At 38.4% G+C, this 16,884-nt stretch overlaps 1 protein-coding gene across 3 annotated transcripts in view; it reads right to left on the reverse strand.

The window, feature by feature from the left end:
* Positions 1-5,105: 5,105 nt before the first annotated feature.
* Positions 5,106-16,884, reverse strand: part of LOC132975495 (equilibrative nucleoside transporter 1-like) — a 33,347-nt gene continuing 21,568 nt past the window's right edge. For 2 of the 3 annotated variants that reach the window (XM_061040065.1, XM_061040066.1), the window contains exons 2-13: positions 14,113-14,201; positions 13,876-13,957; positions 12,834-13,018; positions 11,473-11,612; positions 9,845-9,979; positions 9,417-9,514; positions 9,161-9,242; positions 8,683-8,768; positions 8,385-8,493; positions 7,493-7,578; positions 5,720-5,919; positions 5,106-5,627 (exon numbers count right to left, since the gene is read on the reverse strand). In XM_061040065.1, coding sequence (XP_060896048.1) covers positions 5,516-5,627; positions 5,720-5,919; positions 7,493-7,578; positions 8,385-8,493; positions 8,683-8,768; positions 9,161-9,242; positions 9,417-9,514; positions 9,845-9,979; positions 11,473-11,612; positions 12,834-13,018; positions 13,876-13,957; positions 14,113-14,141 — 1,344 coding nt within the window. In that variant the 5' untranslated portion in view covers positions 14,142-14,201 and the 3' untranslated portion in view covers positions 5,106-5,515. Of the gene's footprint in view, positions 5,628-5,719; positions 5,920-7,492; positions 7,579-8,384; positions 8,494-8,682; positions 8,769-9,160; positions 9,243-9,416; positions 9,515-9,844; positions 9,980-11,472; positions 11,613-12,833; positions 13,019-13,875; positions 13,958-14,112; positions 14,202-14,719; positions 14,861-16,884 lie in introns of those variants that run through there. The other variant, XM_061040064.1, reaches the window with a different exon arrangement.

The following is a 16,884-nucleotide window of genomic DNA, read 5'->3' on the forward strand; positions in this document are numbered from 1 at the left end:
GAATCCTGAGACTTTTATCAAAGTGTTAAGGGTTCCTTAATAATTAAAATGATCTTATCGCAAATAAACTATTAATGTACTGTTGTGAATAATTAGTCTTCCGTTGTATTCTGCTCCTTCAACCAACTTTGGGTTTATATCAATGTTGACGACACTTCTGGACAAAGCTGTACCTGTTCCCTCTTTAATAATCTCGTCCTGTTCATGTGGAGTTTCAAAAAAAAAATCTAATCCTGCTGTCATTTAACAGTCAAACATATCACTGTGAATCTTTGCTGAGAAAAATGTAAAGAAAGGCGATTTCTGCACTTTTTTACTTTGTCTAACTCCTACTTAGCTGCAGGGGTTTCAGATATTAAAATGATCTATAGAGATATAAAAAGTCTAGTCTCTGAAGGTCTGGTTCTCTTTTGGAAGTCGTATAGAACCATCAGTTTGAATTTCACTCTGTTACATAACCTTAGTAGTAGTAAACCTACAAAGAATGATCACCTGCACTATAAACCCAAATAAGTTAGCAGAACTCAAAATAATTAAGGCAACTGATTGCCTTACTTTTTTTAAGTTTATGAACTCAAAAGTTACAAGTTTTCAGAGCTTAAATATTAGGAGTTAGTGTTACATTTACGTTTTGATTACAGGTAAATCAAATAACTTGTTAAGTCAACTCAAATATTTTCAGTTAATGCAACTTAGAATATTCATTTATCGCTCTCATTGCATTAAGTTAACACAGCTGAATACTTTTAAGTGGACAAACTTGAGAATTCCATGTCCAATAAACTCAATATTTATTAGTTGTTTTTATTAATCTTTTGCTTACACGCAACTCAAAACAATTGAGTTCTCCAAACTTAAAATCATTTGCCTTGAAACTTGAAAAAATTGTGGCAACTGATTGCCTTAGTTACATTAAGTACAACTAGCTTGAAAAAAATACATATACACCATATTTTCAGTGCATGGAACTCAAAACTTTGTCAAGGGTAAACACTTTCAAAAGTTGAGAATAGAAACTTTACATGTCACCCTCTCCCTTTTAACACAGTAAAACAAATATTTGAAAGACAAATAACTAACTATAAAAAAAGAGAAATATATAATCGATATAAATAAAGAATATACAAAAAAATAAATACAATTTGTTCAGAAAAGCAAAGAATCAGAAAACCTGTCGGACGGCAACTAACAAAATAACATAAATGTCACCAATAGCTTATAAACTTCATGTAAATCTATCACTCTTCACTTTAACGGTTCAAATGTTTAACTACCGGTATTATATTAACAAGTATAAAGGCACAGTGTGTTCAGCAACTTTGTAAACACAAATCTTCATAAATGTCATGAATAGCTTACAAACTCCTTGAAAAACTCTACATATAACAAGCAATGTTAAAAGGTCAATCTTACATTAACAAGTACAAAGGCACAATGTGTACTTTAGGACACCTGGTTGAAAACTGTAGCAGTAAGTAAATAACTTTGAACTAGGTACATGGCCTAGCATAAAATAGCCCTTTTTTCCGCTTTTCAGACCAATTTCTACACATGGAATGAATGGGACACTAGATGAAAATTCAATACGACTTAATACTAAAAAGTGATATTAGCTACATTTTATTCTGCTGTAGTAATGAAAATTGCCCCGGCCTGCCCCATCACAATTTCACAAGCTCTCCATCCAAATGATATGCAGCGGCTCCCCAACTTTCTGCACATTAACAACTGTCTCAAATGTCTTGTATCGGATCCTGAACTCCTGAAAGTCTTGTATGGCATCGTGAACTGAATCGTAACCTGAGATAAGCAGACCTTCCCATCCCTACTACACATGTATCATCAAGTCATTCTTGAGAGTCTGCAGCCTGGGTGACAGTTTACCATCTTCCAAACCAAGTAATATTTTTCGAGTGAATTCAAAAGTGTTGGTCAGTCCTTTGGGATAGCTGAGATGTAGTGCATAGATTAGGCCAAACATTACCAGGAAGGCATCAGCAAGTCTGCGGAGGTTGGCCACGACCTCACTTTCTATGACGACAGAGATTCTCACAGGATGGTAGTGAACTGGACTCATGGGACTGTCGCTGACGACTGTAAGGAGGGCCACTGTTGCATCCCCAAGCTCTGGCTCATCAGTATCATCCTTAAAGAATGAAAGAGAGATCACATGAATCACATCCACCTCATCTTTTTTTATTATCTAAAACACCATGGGCACATAAGAGAAGGAAATGGGCCTGATTATTCTTCAAAGGGATTTACAATGCATGTTCTGAAAAATCCAGACTTCCTCACGAAGATACACAGGAAGGGCATGTAGAACAGTGGTACGCCTTGTGTAGATATCATGCAACTCCTATGAAGATTAAAACAGATTTGTAAATACTGTGACAAGTTAACTAATCAAACCTGAGGCCACAGAGTCCCAAGCAATTGGCCATCACATTTTGGACATAAATCCACAAATAACCTCCTAACTTATCTTGGGGAAATCAGAGAAATGGCAAACACATAGAGAGGAATTCAAAAGCTCACTTGAATCATTAAAAATAACACCAATAATACACAGATATAATATGCAATGTGTAATCTCTTCACCTGTTCATCATGGATTTTAAAAATTTCAGCCAAAGCATCTGCTGTCTTCCCCGTTTTGGATGCCTTCTGTCTGAATAAGGTCATCAAACGAGGAGTATGGCGATCAAGCTCGGCATAGAATGTGTTAGGCAGGTTCTGGTTTGTGAGAAGAAGAATACTGGGGAGAAGAACACAGAAGCCCATGTGGCTGTAGATCCAGTATGATCCAGTCCTGGCACTTTCCCGCACTCGCAGTACACTGACGTTGCTGACGTCAGACGCACTGGTGTTGACGCTGTATAATTTTAAGTACAAATAAATCTACAATTATAAATTCTGGTTACTTAATCCGCAAAAAAAAAAAAAAATTAATCGAAAATTATCAGTTTAATTAACTCAAAAGTCAGAAAATGCTACAGGCACTCAAAATGTTTGAGTTGGTAGAATGTTTTAACATATTTTAAGTTTTCACGACTTAATTCAATTAATTATTTTGAGCATTCAGGTTTACAGTGTGAGCTGAAATGTTTCAGGTTTTATTTATATATATATATAAATATTTCTTTTTATATATATATATATATATATTTCTGACCCTCCTTTTATCTGTTTTAGTTTAGTCTTTGCTTCTCTTTATCACATTTATGCTCCCAACATGCCGCCAAATGATCATGAAGGCCCAGGAGTTGAAAGAGACCAAACTAGAGCCAATAGAGAAAGTTTCTTTCACCAGTGGAGGAAGACAGAGGACAACAACTGAATGATAATGTTGCTCCAGAGCTGTTGGATGTGTAAGAAGAATTAAAACAAGTTAGCCATCAAATTGCAGCTTGATCTGAAGGCTTCAGAGAACAGAGAAAACATTGCGATGAAGCCTTTTGGAGGAGAGGTGAAACGTCTCCAAGATCTTCAGCCAAGTCCAGTTGTCCTTGGGTCAAGCTTACCATGACCTCGATGACTGAGAAACTTTGCACAGTAAAAAGTAGCCATCACAACTACTAAATCAATTGTATTTCTTATTTTTTATTTTCTTGCCAATGCCTCCTCAAGTGCCGAAACATCCAGTTGTTTTTTTAAGTGCCCTTTTTTTTCCCCCATGTTTATGAAAGTTGAGGTCACTGTATTGGACGTTTCATCTCGGTGGGATAACATGAGGTTTGCTGAACTGAGTTTAATCAGTTACATGGGGTCATGGGAAATCTTAAAAATGTTTATTACTTGGGCGGTCTCCAAGCTTCACAATGGTTTGATTCTTACATTACTGAGCACTGAAAAGTAGCTTTCTCTGTGCAGTTAGTTTCTCAATCAGTGGCCTTGTTTCACAAAGGTCAGTGAGAAGAAGAGGAGGAAAGGCTGCGTTTCTTCAACATACTGTAGAGGCATTTCTGAACTATTACAAGTCAATGACACTAATTCATTCACTTTGACCTACAATACTCCCAGAGTGTTTTAGGAAGCCTGAGTATAATGTTTGTGTAACAAAATTTTAAAAAAGGAACCAATAGTTGTCATTATTAGATCGTTGTGTAACTAAATATGACCAGCAGAGGGAGCCACATTCTTAAAAATACAGTTTTATTTGATCACAGAGCTGTTTATAGCTGTAATAAATGTAACATTTGAAATGTCCATGCCAACACATTTATAACAAACCAACTTTTGCATTAAAACGTGATGTTTGGCTGTAAACCGCCATTGTTATGAATAATACTGTGGAAAGGATGACAAAGGCCACAAGACTGCAAAGCAATTCAAATATAACACTGATAGAGAGAGGGCCTATAAACAACCCCCAATTTTATAACAAAAATAACTCCGCAAGATCCACATGGTAAAGTTTGAAAAACAAACTACAAACTATATTCAGTATAAAAATGATTTTCCAGAGTCCACGTTAAATGAGAAATGTCACAGTAAGAACTTAAAAGTCTCGCTCCTCATGGCACATTTCCAGTCACAAGACAGTTGCATGTTTTTCTCTTTTCTGCATTAAAAAATACATCATGCTGATTCTCTTCAGGAAGACACAGTAACAGTAAAAAAACAAAACAAAAGAAAACACGTGGGCTGAACTCCAAGCAGAAAATGTGACCTCTGGTTCTATTTGGTAAATCAAACTGTAATGAAGAAAGCCACACTGTTACACGTTAATCTAAACAACACAAACTCTAAAACAATTATTATTCAGCTGGAAATGGCCCAGATCATCAATTTGAACACACACACACAGAAACACAAGAGATCAGAGTCCATGGTGAAAGTAGAGGAAGGGAGCAAAGCGGCTGATGGGTCATCACTTCCTGTCAAAGTTCATCTTTTCCCCATGTTGTCTTTTTGTTTTTGGCTTGATCAGCACTCAAAACAGTCCAGAGTGATGTTTGAGATTCGATGTGTAAACGTGTACTGTAAAAGTGTAATAGCTAGTAACATAGTTTACAAATAGTTAATAGTATTACTGGTTAATCATGACAGACAAAACTAGAGTTGAAGAGCCTCATTTATAAAAGAAAATATGTCATGATGACCTTTTTTACACAATGTCATGTAATTATGATTTTAAGAATATGAAACAAAGTGAACTAAACTTATGACTTGTGAAAATGTTGATGTTTTAACATTTCCAGGTTATTGGGTGCAGAATAACTTTTTTATTAATGGGGCTCTGTGACGCTGTGTTCATGTCGTCTTTGTAAGAACTATTTGAGCTCATGATGTGTGTTGGGATCAATGGCATCGTTTGGAAACATGAGGAACAGCACACGTTCACACACTGCTCAAATTAAAACTAAATAAAATTCAGTAACTACTGTCGCTGAGGTGGTTGAGACAAGTCTCTACTGTACACTTAAGAATACTTTTCCCCTGTTTGCCGCGTCCTCTCCTGAACAGGGTGAGGACCGGGAGTGTTGGATGGTGAGGTGGTCTAATGAAGATCTTAGATCATGGCACGGAAAGCAAATGATACAGCAGCACCCAGAGCTAAGCCCAGGGACAAGAAGAAGGCCATGATGGCCCCTGCCGTCTCTGCCTCATGCTGTGACACCTTCCTGTACGGAGAGAGCAGAGGGACAAAGTTCATCAGGATTGTTTATGTTTAAATATAAACTCTGTGTAATCACGATGTGTGTGTTGTTCTTACTTTGGTCCAAAGCACATGCAGAGACTGGCCAGGTATCCGTTGGAAAAGGAGAAGAAGATCATGAAGATGATGTACCAGGCGTCGTGAGAGAACAGCACGGGGAGATAGTAGCGAGGCTGGACGTTACACAGCATGAAGAGGGGGATGAAGATGACCCGCAGAACCACAAACACAGGTAGCCAGATGCTGTCTTTACCGGGCTGCAGAGAGAGAAGCAAAGCATTGTGAACTACAGCGACCGACAGGAGACTCAAAACACCAACACCATATGCTATATGCATATATTATATATAGAGATTACATTAGAAAAACAGTCTGCAGCTGTGGTATGATACAATTTAAAACTAGAATTATTTATCAAGTTACCAAGAAAAATGGATCAAGTTCTTTGCTTTTATTCTACCACTTGTCAGGATTTTCTCATTTACCTTTCTAAAACAAGAATGAACGGATTTTGTGGTTTTCGACAGCTGGCCTGACAAAGAAAGGAGTGAAGGCATCGCCTTCAACTCGAGGAATAAGTGATGCTAATTTTTTTCTGACCTGCTACAGAAAAAAAAAATAATCTAAATATTCATCAACAATAAGTTGAATCTTATACCATAAACTATGTTTGCAAAATATTTGTATCTGATGTTTGTCTCCGCTTAAAAAAAAATGTAGGGAAAAAGCATGCTGACATCTTTAAACAATATTCTACATTTCTTATTTTCTTTTACAATGTTTTAGTTTCTCTGCCCATAAAAAAAACCTCTTAAACTAGTTTTGATATTAAATGTTGTACACATGGTTTGAAATCAAAGTTTAGTTCAATAAAAAACATGACCTCTCAAAGCCCCTCAGAGGAAACCTGCACATGACCCTCTAATTGTTGCCAAATAAATAAATGCAGAGTCCCAGAGCAGCTGACTACAGTTCTCTTCAGTTAGAGTACACGGCTAACTTCCTGTTCTGTTTGAAAATAATTTATTCAATTTCATCATTTCCTCTAAATAGCAGAGCATTGAAGCAGTTTGTCAATGTTATTGTTTTCCAGGGGCAACCAGAGTCCATTAACCCTGAAATGAGGGAAACTCTGGGTTTTCTGTTTCAGAAGGGGAGGTCACTCAAACTTAAACGAGCCCCAGGCAACATTCCAATAAAAACCATTGAGATACCAAAACCATTTTATCAGTCACAGCAGTGACAAAGAAAACACTCCACTCACCACAAAAGTCTGCTTTCAGCAACAAAACATGTCTCCTTATGTTCCCTTTCCAACTCTAAGTGTCAAAAATGTCCCCACCATTCCACTTATGACTCAGGTTTCACCATGTGTCAACATTTACAAAGGCTTTCATAAGTGTCAACATGTGTTTATCATCAAAAGCCTTCTAGAGAACAGCAGATATCTTTAAACATCACCATAAGTTATTTCAAATGGAATTTACAAAGCTAATGTTTGTACAGAGAGATTGATGTAAATAGATTGATGAATTGAATTATTGATAGAACTACTAACCATTAATCATTGTAGTTACAACAAACTGGTACATTTTGAAAACGACTCTCTCGTAATTTGCAGATATTGAGGCTGTCTGCTTCTCAAAAGACCTGAAAGCACCAACAACATCACCATCATTTCAAGTTTCCCCTGAAGAGATCCACTGAACCTGCAAAGAGCTGGCTGTGCCTTTCAAGTAAATCAGCCGTCTATGAACCTAAAAGAGAAGTCCAAACCTTCAGAGAAAGTTAGAAGCACCGAGTCTGATGGTTAAAATAGTTTCTACTGACCCACATACAGAAGGCCGTCAGACTCCTGCCAGCCCAGTCCATCATGTTAAAGAGGAGGAAACATGACACAGGGATGAAGTACGTTTCTGAAGTGAGAGAAAAATCAAACAAGATGTTAACAATTTAATATCCATCCAAGCAAAGAGTGCACTTAAAAGAGACAGATTTCCAGTGGAATAGTCCTTTAAGTAGAATGAATGTGTTAAATAAAAAACTCCTAGGAACTCGTTATGGAGTTAAGACAAAGACTTAATGACGAAGGCTGATTGTTTAAAGGTCTTTGTAGCAGTGTCGTGACAAAGAGGCTTTTTAACTGTTAAACAGAGAATGCCTTGAAGTTTGTCTTGTAATAAGATGTCTTCATGTATCCTGATCCAAAGAGTGAACATTTAGAGTTCAGGAAGAGCTGAGCTGTTTTTTACTAGACACTGTACGACACACTGAATGTGCTTAGAGGATCACATGTGTAACTCATACAGGCTGCAGTGAAGGTAAAGGCCAAAGATAAGTCCACACTACAGTAAAATATAAATCCATCCTTTCAACACTTTTGTATTTTCCTTTTAATTGATTTCCACAGCTCAAAAGACGAGAAATATTTGGAATAGAAAGAGGGGATGACACAAAGCGTTCAGAATCTGACCAGCCCACTGCAGCGAGCAGTACATGAGGCATATGTTCTTCAGGTGAGCTATCCAGGTGCCTGACACAGTTTTACTTCTGACAGCAAACAGAGAAATTAGTTGTAACTTTTTTCAATTGTCTAGAAACTCTGTTTCCTTAACAACAGAAGGCACTCTGTCTGGGGTTAGGAGTTTCAAATCTTCCCAGCCTGCTATCTTCATGTTGTGAAACAAACAAAGTTTTGTTTCTAAAATTGTGTGGGACTCACCCCAGGCGCCTCCGTTGGCTACTGTTGTCTTGACCTCGACTGTGACTGCCGGGAAAGTACCGATGGTGACAGTGAAGATGAAGCACACGGATAGAGCCATCACCCGGATCTGATTAGAGAGCACAAGACCAATAGAATCAATATTATGTGAGCAGTTCAATGTGGTGCATACAGGTGAACGATGCTGTGTCAGGTCAGCTTCTTTAACCACATTTATTCATAGCTCAAATAAAGCTGTGAGGACTTTTGGCTTATTTCATTATTGTTTCTTTCTTACAAAGTGCTGAAGTCAGTTCACCTGTTTGAAGATGCTGAACACAGACACGCTGGGTTTGAGCTCCTCGTCCGTCAGACTCACCACAGGTATCTTCTCTGCAGCACTATCTGAGTAACAAACATACACACAAACAGCTGTTTCTCTTTTTTTAATCACATGTGACACTGAGTTCGGACCTTTACTCCACTTTGGAGCGACTGTTTATACATACAAGCTTTTTAATTATACAGTGTTTCCATTACACTCTCACACAGCCGTATAAATAATGTCACAGACGTACAGGGGGGCAGTCGAGGTGTCACCATAACACAAACTGCGACAAACACAGTGGCCTTGGTTTCCATGGTCATTTTGTGGTTAAGAAGGAAAACTTCTGGCCGTGAGAAAGAGGCTTAGATGGAGACATGGCTGACACAAAGTCAATCGATATAACAATACAGGATTCGGTCATTCGGTTGATGAGATATTAAAAAAATGTCTCTAGGTGTACTGTTTGTACCTTTCCTGAGCAAGTCCATCTTGTTCTCCTCGTCAGCAGAGGGTCTGGGCACATTGCTCTCCATGTAGTACTGGAAAAACTCCTGTTGAAATAAACAAATAATACATAACGTAAAAATGGATTTTAAAAAACAGGGCAGAGATGGAGTCAGTTCTCGTTGGCGGTTGTGTTTCTGTCATTAAACAGAATTTGGACAAAAATAAATAAAACAATGTCCCTAAAAATTGCTTGGGTTAAAGAGAATACAAGCTCTTACCATTCTGGGCAGAATGATGTAGGACATTATGGCCAACAGGATAACAACACAGGCTGTGATGAAGTAACCAAAAGCGCTGTCCTGCAGGGCTGATCCAGCTACAGACACACAGAAAATCATCAGTGGGTATTGAGACTTCTATAAGTGTTCAATGAATGCAATTGTTTTTCTTGTGGGCTCAGCTTTCAGAACATTTCTGTTCCTTTAAGGAAGCATCTTCTTTAAATGAACATTCAAAATCATATGAGAAGTATAATTCTTAAGGAAATAAAGTCACTGGCTAAAAGGTTCAACTAGGTTATCTTGGAAAAAAAAAAAACGGAGATTGACAAAAATGTCAATCTTAGTAGCATCAGTATATCTTCAGGTGCTTTATCCACCACCTGTTTGTCCACATTTAGAAGTAGTGTACTTGTGGTTTGACATACAGGCCAGTGCACAGATCATGGAGAAAGCAGCGAAGGTGCCGGCCAGCCCCTGTCCGCTCATGATGGGTGTGGTGTAGGAGGCAGGCAGAATCCCTGCTAGCCCGAACAGACTGCTCTGAAGAATCGCCCCGAACGCTGGGGAGGGAGAGAAAAAAACAAGACAAGGATGTTTGAGAATAACTACACTTTGAAAAGTCACTGACACAGAAGAAGAAGAAAACAATGCTAACAGAAAAAGATGCAGCAGAGAACATTTTTGTAAATGGCAGGGTTTTACATTATTGTTATATAATAACTGTCTTCTGAATTTACACAGCTTGTAGCCTGAAAGGCTTTTTTATAAAATCTTGCAACACTTGGATCGATTACAAGCATCTGTACATCAACTTTGAAATTTAATTAGCTGCAGGAATCTGTGAACATGTGTCCAATGAGAGGAATGTGCGGCCATGGAGATATGAAAGCATCAATGTCATGACACCCTCCTCTCTAAATCAAACACTCATGAGGCTGTTCCACAGGAGGACGTGGGGGTCAGGGCTGGCCCGACGGCGATAAAAAGGGGGTGAGCTTTTCCCTGCTGCTGAGTGAGTCATTGTAAATAAACACTCACTGTGGGATTACACACTGTGTTCTGAAACTCAGTGTGGTGCTAGAGAGAGAGTGAAAGATTTTCCAAACACAGGGCATGCAGAAGAGGATCAAAGAGGCAAACACGTGGAAATAATCATTTGCATGAGTTCAAAATGGAAATAAGATATAGACAATCCTTCAGTGAATACATTCAAATACAACGGCGGTACATTAAAAGCTACCTGCATGACCTCCAGGTTTTGATTTAACTTTATGTCATCCCAGAGGCTGTGGATTGTGTTACATTATACACAGGTTTCTCTCATATTCAGTCTAACATCATTGATATCACTTGGTCTACTGTCTGGCTGTCTTAGAGCCACAGTTTGAGGGATTCTGAGACAAAGGAAACAACAGAGACAAAATAAGACATTTCTGTAAGATTTTTTCATCCTCTTAATTGCAAACAATCTGTAAAAATGTGGTTTTGTTGTTATCAGAGAAATACCTGTCCTGACCTTCTAATCCAAATAAGGACTTCAGTCAGTATTTTGCAACATTCATTGCAAAAATTCGACAATACAAATGATGACAAGTATGAAAAGTCTGATGCAGCGAGCTTTTGAAAGTTTACTTGTAAAATTCCAAACTCTTCCAACTAAAGTATTTGTTTGAGGAGAAGCTCACCGCTACTAGAAACCAAAATGACAGCTCCTGAGTAATCTTAGAATCCTGCTGACTCAACAGATTTGTGACTTCTCTTAAGTGCTAAACGCATCAAAATAACCTCACTCCTATGAGGAGAATCTAAACTTAGATGAACAGCATGAGACTGAAGAGTTCAATTATCAAAAAAACACCCAAACTCTAATACTTGTGATTTGGGTGGGCTGGTTCACTGGACTTTGTTTCCCTAAAATATTATTGTCTTTTAATTTCACTCAGTACACTACATGACTTTTTTCTGACACTTTTGTTTTTTTGAGTAGACAGAGACTTTCTTTGCAGTTTTATAAAAAAGTATTATCATCAGAGCTGTATTTACTCAAACTCACAATTGATGCAGACAATTTTGATCATGGTGAGGGTAAAGAAGGCCAGTGGGGCCACGTTGACCTTGACAAGCACAGCCGTCAACAGGAAAACAACCAGGATGACCGTCAGGCTGCCAGAGATCCGCAGTTTCTGTGGAATCCTGAGTCACACAAAGTGAAATAACATTAGAGAATACTGCACAAGGCAGTTTTCAACACAACCAACTAAAGCCAACTGTGGAGAACATCAGCCACATTGATTCAGGATACTTCAAAACATTAATCATTGATTAAATGTATAATATCTCATTAAATAAATCTTGTGTTAAAGTATAAAAAAACAGTTAGTTTTCAAATGTATAAATAAACTACTTCTATATTCTTCATAAAAATGAGAAGTGTTGAAAGAAAAAAAAAGCAGGAAGTGAACAGCAGGATTCTCTTTAATCCAACAGGAAGTTTGAGGGAGTGCAGTACGTAGGAGAGTGTTATGATTCATTGTTGACCAGAAGTAAAAACTAACATTTTCTGATGTGATGATAAAAGGGTGAAGTTGAGGTCCTTTCAACACAAGGTTGAATAAAGAAGAAATAAAGTGGGTTGTTAAAAAAAAAAGGGAGCCACCTGGCTATCTTCAGGCACACTCGCTTAATGACAAGGATCATGTTAAGAAGATGAGAAAAAGGGCATCTTTCCCATGCTGTTTTTTTTATGTACCCTCATTCGTTAAAGGCTTTTCTTTATCCTGGTCTCTTAGCAAGTGTGTCTGAAGATAGCATGGTGGCTTTCCTCCCTTAAGGTCAATTGTTTATCTTCCAGAGCACCTGGCTTTCACCTGGAGTCTACCTCATTGCCACCATGAGCACCCAACATCCTCCTTTTCTTCTGTTTAAGAACACTTTTGAACTTGAAGAGGAAGAAAGTAGAAAAAGACTCTGCAGAAGTAAAGGGAATGTATCCAGGATAGGAGCAGGAGTAAAGGAACAAAGGTGAAGGGGAGGAGGGAAAATTAAAAAGTAGATGTGGAGGGAGTTGAGAACATAAATAGCATTCCTGGGTGTGTATATGCATGGGAAGAGTTAGCCGTGATCAGGGTCAACCACAGAGATCTCTCAAATGCTACTCTAATTAAAGCAAACATTCTGGAGACATCATACAGGCAAACATTCACATTAAGGATCATGTTACCTGAGCGGCATGGGGTGAGAAGGGGAGTGAGAAGGAGAGAAAGAAAGAGCGGGAAAGTGACAGTGCAGAATTTGCCTCAATAAGCTAAATCTTGGATTTTAAGCTTTTGTGCAACAAGATTTATCTCTGTCATAAAACTACCATTTGTTTTCTCCAGAATGTGTGGATATGGCTGTGTGGGGCAGGTCGGATACCTCTGGTGAATAAAGGAGTTGAGGCAGGTGAAAATGAGCAGGGGCACCATGGCACAGAGTGTCATCACGTTGTTAAACTTTGCCTCCAGCACATTGCGCGTGTCCCCGGTGTCCAAGGTCCTGTTTAACGTCTGATTGGAGGAAAGGTCTGTAGAAGGGGAGTCCTTCAGCCTACTGGTGAAGTACTTAAGAAAAAGATGAAAAAATAAATCCATATGTAGCATGTAGGTTATGAGCTTCGAGGAAAAGAACAGACAATATTTACTAATATTGTCTGATATATATATATATATATATATCCAAAATAGCCAACTAAGGGAGGCTTTCATTAATACATTTTCGTTCCACCTATGCATAGTGTTAAGGGTGTAAATAAACATGAGAAACAGCAATTGACAAAAAATGTCTGATCAAGATGTAAAAAACAGCCAGAAAATGAACACAGAGTTGAATCAATGCAACTCAAAAATTAATGGGACAACTTTAGGAGTGAGGTTCAGAAAAATGAGTCAATTCAATGAAACATGGGAATATTTTAGTGCTTAAATGAAGCACCAATTAAAGTCATGCTTAAGATATGGAACATATAGGCTGAAGTTGCAGTCTATAAATGTGATCCTTTTTAACAAAACAAATGAGAAATTTTAGCTTAGACAGAAATACGCCCTCAGGGTGGGTCCAGGATAATAACAGTGAAATTCCATATTTTAAGAAGTTAACCCCTTAAGAGGTCAAAAAGAATGGCTCAGGATTAGAGAGGTTTAAGCACAGCTGGATAATCCACCTGGATGGAGTCAGGTCAGCCACCCTGAGTGAAACCAGGTGGTTTTAAAGAAGAGGTAAACAAACAATCTTGGATTTCTTTTAGTTGGTGACATTCCTCTAGGAGGAGCCAAACCTTTTAATTAACTAACCACAAGCACACCAACAGGGCTCTTGTCCTTCCCTGCATCTGTCGTTGATTTGAAGATGAACTAAATTTAACTGCAATAATCCTCACATTCAAAATAATGTAGTTATCCTAAAATGTTACTTAGCTTACCATTGTTGCTGTCATGAAGAAGTTCCAGGGTAAGAGGGTTCCCAAGCCCAGGATGAAGAAAATAATCCAGACGGCATTGTATCTGGGAAAGAGACAAGAGGAAGTTTACGTTAGAGTACATGAATGAAGTGTTCAAACTAAATATCAACAAACAATGTAAGAAAGTTTATTGAATAGATTCTTTCCAAATGTCATTTTGCACGTCCTGAAACTAAAAATAGAAAGCGATTCTCTTACTTGTCCCGAGGTGCGTGGATGGCCGTCATGGTTCTGGATTGTCAGTCAGGCTCGTGCTCAGTCAGGGTTTAGTCAGGGAGGCACCAGGTCTGAAATACACAGATAACACATATATGTTTACAAACTGTACACATTTCTATTGATTGGATGCACACATTCTTTATCAGCTGCAGACATGTGACGCAAGTCCTGCTTTCATGTATAAATACTCTTAAGAGCATTTAATACGGGTCAACACAGCAATTAAATAAGGGCCAGTATAATGAAACGGATAACATCACACTTTTAAGACACAGAGCAGGAAGTACCTCAACTTCCTAATGTTTTTATCTCAATCATTATGCAGAGGTGAAGAAACTACAGCTTCAACAAGGATGAGTCATTAAACACTCAAACATGCAACACAATTAAAGAAGAAATCTCCTTCACTTGAACTTCTGAAGTTTCTTAACAACTGAGGAACTTGACAATCTACCAATTGGTAAGTAACACACAAATCATCAAGATTAGCATAACATTTCTCTGAAATATGTTACACAGTGAAATTCTCAGGAAAAACATGACCACTTCCTGACCCCAGAAAACATGATTCCATTAAATTACTCACTGCACACTTCAATCAGGAACAACAGACTCCTCTTTCTTTCCTGGTCAGATGCCCAACTAACAAAAAAGCTCTGCTTCACTTTATACCATAGAGGTTTAGTGGGTTGACACCCTGCTGTCTGCTGCCCATTGGACCTGCCCCTCTTGAATGTACATCCCTCCCTCTTCCTTTCACCTCAACCTCCCTTTTGTCGGCTACCCTTCGTACAGATTTTACATCTACATTCGAAGCATGTGTGTTGCTCCTTTGACACATAGACGGCAACTCCAGGATTTCTATTGTTTCAGGTGAACAGTGCCCAAGAGTCAAACAGCCAATATGAGAACAGGAAGGATTGATTTACCCAACAATGCTCTTGAGTATCTTTCTTTATATTCTGATGATCTCATCTGTTCCACCCTTCCATATGATCCTATTTTATTATCAGACCCCAAGGTCTTCCTAATTTCACCCTCTATTTACCCCCATGTTTCCTACTGCTAACTCATTTCATCCTCTGTTTCTCTCCAGTGCCTCTATCAATAACAGTTTCATGACAGCAGCTCCCCTGGCCTCTATTGTGAAACTAATTTTCCAGTCCTATTTTCTCCAATGCCCTTCTATTACCTCCCATCATCCTTCTTCCACAATTCATGCTATCTCTTGCCTTCTTTCTTAGCGTCCTTTTCCTGCATCTGTGAGTTTATCTAGTGTGAGTGTATGTGGATTGGCTTATCTCTGCATCTCTTAGGCTTCGGCCAATCACTGAATCAATGTTTGTTTTTATTAACAGGGGTTGGAATAAATAACAACGTGACGTATCATTTCCTGACTTGTGTGATACAATTATCAAGTGTCTGTTGCCAAATATTAATATTTGAACTATAAAAAAAAGGTGCGCTTTTCTTTTGTAATTTCACTCCTCACCATTTCATGACTCCTAACATTGACTCTTATGACATGAATGAGGGTAATGTGAACAAAAGGTAAATGGATACAGATCAAGTTGACAGTGAGATAAACAAAAACAACGAAGACAGTGTGAGTCAGACAGGGCTCAAAAAGTTAAGAGATGCCGTGTGATAAGAGGTAAAACTGACAACAAATTGTAGTGAATAGGGGCATTTTGTATTAATCACATAATGATCACATTAGCTGTTTAACTGAATGTTTTTGCAACATTAGCACAGAATTGCTGTATGGTGATATTATCGTTATCATGGCTACGAATTGCATTTGGAATCATATCATGAGTGACCCTGTGATTCTCATCCCTGGTTATCACCAAGACCCAGGCCAGCCCCCAGAAACACCCTTCTAAAATGCCATCTTTTCTAATGAACCTTTGGACAGGATCCACTAGTCAAATCTAGTTAATTGGGTGCAACTGCAAGAGCTCAGAAGATGATTTATGTTGATTAATTGATTTATGAACATTGCAATGCCTAATTTTTTATCTTTGACTACAGTTAATGATTTTGGTCGAAAATTGATGGATTACAAACTGTTCGATTGATTGAAGAGTATTTCACAATCTATGACTAACATAGTCAGGAAAATAGACTCGACAAAATAAAAAGTATGATTGTGTGGATATGAAACCAAAATGAGCACTTGACTTTTGTCTTAACCCAAAAGTAGCTGAATCAAATTCACACTATGTGCCTCCTAAATGACTTTGTCTAGAGTTTTCAAAGGCCACACAGCGAAGTTCACATTTTACACTTACATTATGTCATTTTTGTGTTTTTAAATTTGATGTGGTCGGTATTGGTATTACAGACACCACTACGAGTCAGTTAAAACACGCTTGTTCAGTTATGTCCCAGATTCCTCTTAAGTATTTGTCTTTCAACCAAACGTCTCATCAAAACGAGCCAGCTGGCCTCAGTTGCCTGGTGTTGAAATTGTGCCACCACACACACACACACACACACACACACACACACACACACACACACACACACACACACACACACACACACACACACACACACACACACACACACACACACACACACACACACACACACACACACACACACACACACACACACACACACACACACACACACACACACACACACACACACACACACACACACACACACACACACACACACACACACACACACACACACACACACACACACACAGGCACTTTGTAGTCGGTAGAGTAGTACAAA

The sequence above is a fragment of the Labrus mixtus genome, chromosome 6 (assembly GCF_963584025.1).
Source record: "Labrus mixtus chromosome 6, fLabMix1.1, whole genome shotgun sequence".
NCBI classification, from domain to species: domain Eukaryota; kingdom Metazoa; phylum Chordata; class Actinopteri; order Labriformes; family Labridae; genus Labrus; species Labrus mixtus.